Source organism: Phodopus roborovskii, unplaced genomic scaffold (genome assembly GCF_943737965.1).
Source record: "Phodopus roborovskii unplaced genomic scaffold, PHOROB, whole genome shotgun sequence".
Taxonomy (NCBI): Eukaryota; Metazoa; Chordata; class Mammalia; order Rodentia; family Cricetidae; genus Phodopus; species Phodopus roborovskii.
In genome coordinates, this window is record NW_026126461.1 from 14,967,300 (window position 1) to 14,971,688 (window position 4,389).

A 4,389-nucleotide genomic window follows, 5' to 3' on the forward strand; every position below is an offset into this window, starting at 1 on the left:
ACAAGACCTCCAAGTTACCACCAGTTCTCTGCTCTTCCAAGACGCCAGGGAACAAGAAGCAGAGACCCAGTTACCAGGAGACAATGTGTCCTTTTCACCAAAGCAGTGATGTCATAATGGCATCAATGACTATCCAGACTTAAGCCTCTGAGAAGCCTGCTTTAGAGTTCCACCTCAGATTTTTTCAACCAAAGATTAGTAAAACTGATCCCTTCAAACCAGAAACAGCCTTGGTGTCTGGATCTCTGTAACACTCCTAGTACAAAAGAATAGCAACGTCACCTGGCTCATTCCAACCCTTTGTTTCCACAGTTTCTTACCAAAACCCCTAAAGACGTGTGAGCGCCAGAAAATGCACGGGATGAGAACTTCCTATCTACCCACCTTCAGGTGTATAATTCTGCAGACACGAATGCCTGCATTTCCAATGTTGCTGCAGATACCCAAAGAGCACTTCCAAATGTGAATTTAAAAAAAAAAAAAAAGATTGAAAAATAAGATAGCAGGACTTTCTGGTTCCACTCAAGGAATTTCTAATTTTGCCCCTTTTGCCAAGAAAACGCATGGCCACTCCTTGGTTTGACTCTCTCAGATAAAAAGTGGGCTTCCACGTCTCTGATACATAAACAGAGCTGTTTGGGAGAACGCATTTGTCTTATTCGATCTTTTCTTGTAAATGAAAAAGAAATCAGCTGTTAAGATTTGTGATATTCTCAGAATATACGATTATTTTAATTCTTTAATGCTTGCTTCCAGTTTTTCCACGAGGGCACCAGAAAACTCGCCCACCTTTTCCTCTTTTTTATAAAACTGGAAAGTTGGGAGGCAAAAGACGTCACGGTCCTGCACCAGCTGCTCACAGTCATCGGCGTCCACTTCCAGGAACACCACATCCTCGTGTTTCAAAGACAAGGAGTGGAAATATGGCCTGATGGCTCTACAAGGCCCACACCAAGACGCTGAGAAGTCCACAGCCACCAACTTCTCCCCGGCCTCTTTGAGCACCTCCTCAAATTCCTCCTTGCCTATGATCAATCTCACCATGTCTTCTTCTGGAAGCTCTATTTCCCCTTCGAAGTCTGAGATCTTACTCTCCTTGGGCATCATTGTGTCTTCTGAGGACTTGATAATTCGACTTTCCTGGGGCTTGATGCTGGCTTTTGGGAGCTGGGTGACTTCTCCCTCCTTGGACTGGATGGTGTCTCTTGAGGACTTGTAAACTTTACCTTCCTTGGACTTGATGTTGTCCTGTGAGGCCTTGGGGGTGTCAGCTGCCTTGAATAGGATGCTGTCTTTTAAGGGCTTGTGGATTTTAACATCTTTGAACTGGATAGTGTCCTGTGAGGACTTGGGGGTGTTGCTATCCTTGGATGAGATACTGTCTTTTAGGAGCTTGTGGATTTTAATATCTTTAGACAATATGTCCTCCTGTGAGGACTTGGGGGTTTCGCTCTCCTTGGATGAGATGCTGTCTTTTAAGGGCTTGTGGATTTTAACATCTTTGAACTGGATAGTGTCCTGTGAGGACTTGGGGATGTTGCTATCCTTGGATGAGATACTGTCTTTTAGGAGCTTGTGGATTTGAACATCTTTGGACTGGATGGTGTCCTGTAAGGACTCAGGGATGTCACTCACCTTGGATGAGATGCTGTCTTTTAAGGGCTTGTGGATTTGAACATCTTTGGACTGGATGTTGTCCTGTGAGGACTTGGAAATGTCACTCACCTTGGATGAGATGCTGTCTTTTAAGGGCTTGTGGATTTGAACATCTTTGGACTGGATGGTGTCCTGTAAGGACTCAGGGATGTCACTCACTTTGGATGAGATGCTGTCTTTTAAGGGCTTGTGGATTTGAACATCTTTGGACTGGATGTTGTCCTGTAAGGACTTGGAAATGTCACTCACCTTGGATGAGATGCTGTCTTTTAAGGGCTTGTGGATTTGAACATCTTTGGACTGGATGTTGTCCTGTGAGGACTTGGAAATGTCACTCACCTTGGATGAGATGCTGTCTTTTAAGGGCTTGTGGATTTGAACATCTTTGGACTGGATGTTGTCCTGTGAGGACTTGGAAATGTCACTCACCTTGGATGAGATGCTGTCTTTTAAGGGCTTGTGGATTTGAACATCTTTGGACTGGATGTTGTCCTGTGAAGACTCAGGGATGTTACTCACCTTGGATGAGATGCTGTCTTTTAAGGGCTTGTGGATTTGAACATCTTTGGACTGGATGTTGTCCTGTGAAGACTTGGAAATGTCACTCACCTTGGATGAGATGCTGTCTTTTAAGGGCTTGTGGATTTGAACATCTTTGGACTGGATGGTGTCCTGTGAGGACTCAGGGATGTTACTCACCTTGGATGAGATGCTATCTTTTAAGGGCTTGTGGATTTGAACATCTTTGGACTGGATGTTGTCCTGTGAAGACTTGGAAATGTCACTCACCTTGGATGAGATGCTGTCTTTTAAGGGCTTGTGGATTTGAACATCTTTGGACTGGATGGTGTCCTGTGAGGACTCAGGGATGTTACTCGCCTTGGATGAGATGCTATCTTTTAAGGGCTTGTGGATTTGAACATCTTTGGACTGGATGGTGTCCTGTGAGGACTCAGGGATGTTACTCACCTTGGATGAGATGCTGTCTTTTAAGGGCTTGTGGATTTGAACATCTTTGGACTGGATGTTGTCCTGTAAGGACTTGGAAATGTCACTCACCTTGGATGAGATGCTGTCTTTTAAGGGCTTGTGGATTTGAACATCTTTGGACTGGATGTTGTCCTGTAAGGACTTGGAAATGTCACTCACCTTGGATGAGATGCTGTCTTTTAAGGGCTTGTGGATTTGAACATCTTTGGACTGGATGATGTCCTGTGAAGACTTGGGGATGTCACTCTCCTTGGACCAGATGCTGGTCTTTAAAGGCCTGTAGATTTTACCGTCTTTGGACAGGTTGGTGTCCTGTGAAGACTTGGGGATGTCACTGCCCTTGAATACAATGGTGACCTGTGAGAGCTTGGGGATGTTACTCTCCTTGGACAGGAAGGTGTCTTCTGAGGACTTAGGGATGTTACCCTCCTTGAATTGGGTGGTATCCTCTGATGACTTGGGCATGCTGGCCTCCTTGTGGCGGCTGCTGTTTGCTGCAAGCTTGTGGGCCCCCTGTTTGGGATGGGAGGTTTTTGCCAAGGATTTGGTTGTGTTGCTAGGCTTGGTCTGCACAGGTTGGGCTGGGTTCTTAGAAATGTTTTTCTGTTTTGGATTATTAGCTTTGGCTGAGGGCGTTGAGGCATCCCCCTGTTTCAGCTGAGTGGTTTTTGCTGAGGACTTGGGGCTATCGCCAAGTTTAGGATGGGTGGTATTTTCTGAAAAACTTAGGCTGTCACTAACCTGCTGTAGGATCTCAGACTCCTCTCTGGACACATGGACTGTGTTGCTGGCCACGGGAACAACGGCCTTCTCTTTGGCCGGGGCTGTAACCAAGAACTCTGGGGCCAGAAGAGCCTCGTTTTGGGATAGAACCTGTAATGGATTTTCTAAACAAAAAATAAATACATGAAATAGAAATGCAAAAGAAAGAAAAGACTGACTATCTACACCATGGAAGACTTCTTCTCAGAGACCATGAGTGACTCTGATGAATAGCGCACACACTTCATTCATCAGAGAGCCAGGCAGGCCAGGGAGAGCTACGTGGGTCTCTGCGTTTCTTCTCCCTTTCCCTTCCCTGTTTAACCCAGCTCCCCCAACGCATGCACCCCAGAGGCAACCCTCCTCCTTCCCGTCTTACCATTGCTGCCTCTGTCATTTCTTCCTTGATTGCTCTCTATCACGGCTGACTCCTCCTCCTCAGGGCCCCCTGCTTCAACACTGCTCTCCTCCAACCCTTTCTCTTGGTCTTGATTCATTTGGGGGGGGGGTGAGGTGTTCTTCTTAGACTTTTCTTCTCTAGCCAAACTAAGAACAACACGTACTAACAACTTAATACTGGGACAGCACTGCACAGTTGATGTCCCCAACCAGTCCTCCAACAGTGGCCCCTGAAAGCTTCATGGCAGCCTCAGCGCGGGTGGCCATGCTGGGTGAGGGCCGTGGACGCATAAACAGGCATTATTTCCTCAAGTACAACCAACCAACTGCTGAGGTAAGGTCCATTGTGATCAGCACCTTACAGGCGGGGGAACTGAGCCCTAGAGAAGTTATATGGCCAGGATAGGTCAAGGTTCAAAGGTCATGGTTCAAAGCCTACTTTTTGCCCAAATAGCCTGTCTATGCCAGGAGCATAAACCAACTTTTTTATAATTCTCTTCCCCCCCCCCCCCGGTGTTCTCTAGCACCAGGTTTCTCTTTATGACTCATTAGTTATGTTAGTCTCTTCCTCTAATACTGCCA

General features: G+C 46.3%; 1 protein-coding gene across 1 annotated transcript; it reads right to left on the minus strand.

Annotated features, from left to right (window-relative positions):
* Window positions 1-697: 697 nt before the first annotated feature.
* Txndc2 (thioredoxin domain containing 2) lies at window positions 698-3,905 on the minus strand. Its single transcript, XM_051190674.1, has 4 exons — window positions 3,788-3,905; window positions 2,948-3,533; window positions 2,446-2,908; window positions 698-1,230 (listed from the first exon to the last, which is right to left on the minus strand). Exons 1-4 carry the CDS (start codon window positions 3,903-3,905, stop codon window positions 727-729), a joined length of 1,671 nt encoding a protein of 556 aa, XP_051046631.1. The 3' UTR covers window positions 698-726.
* Between the last annotated feature and the right edge of the window lie 484 nt (window positions 3,906-4,389).

Bases quoted from the DNA above. Each gene is read 5' to 3' on its own strand.
- Txndc2 (XM_051190674.1), bottom strand. From the start codon at position 3,905: ATGAATCAAGACCAAGAGAAAGGGTTGGAGGAGAGCAGTGTTGAAGCA. The intron at 3,534-3,787 runs GTAAGACGGGAA...TTTTTTGTTTAG, and splicing joins AAATGACAGAGGCAGCAATG to AAAATCCATTACAGGTTCTA. The intron at 1,231-2,445 runs GTGAGTGACATT...ATCAAGTCCAAG, and splicing joins AAGACAGCATCTCATCCAAG to GAAGGTAAAGTTTACAAGTC.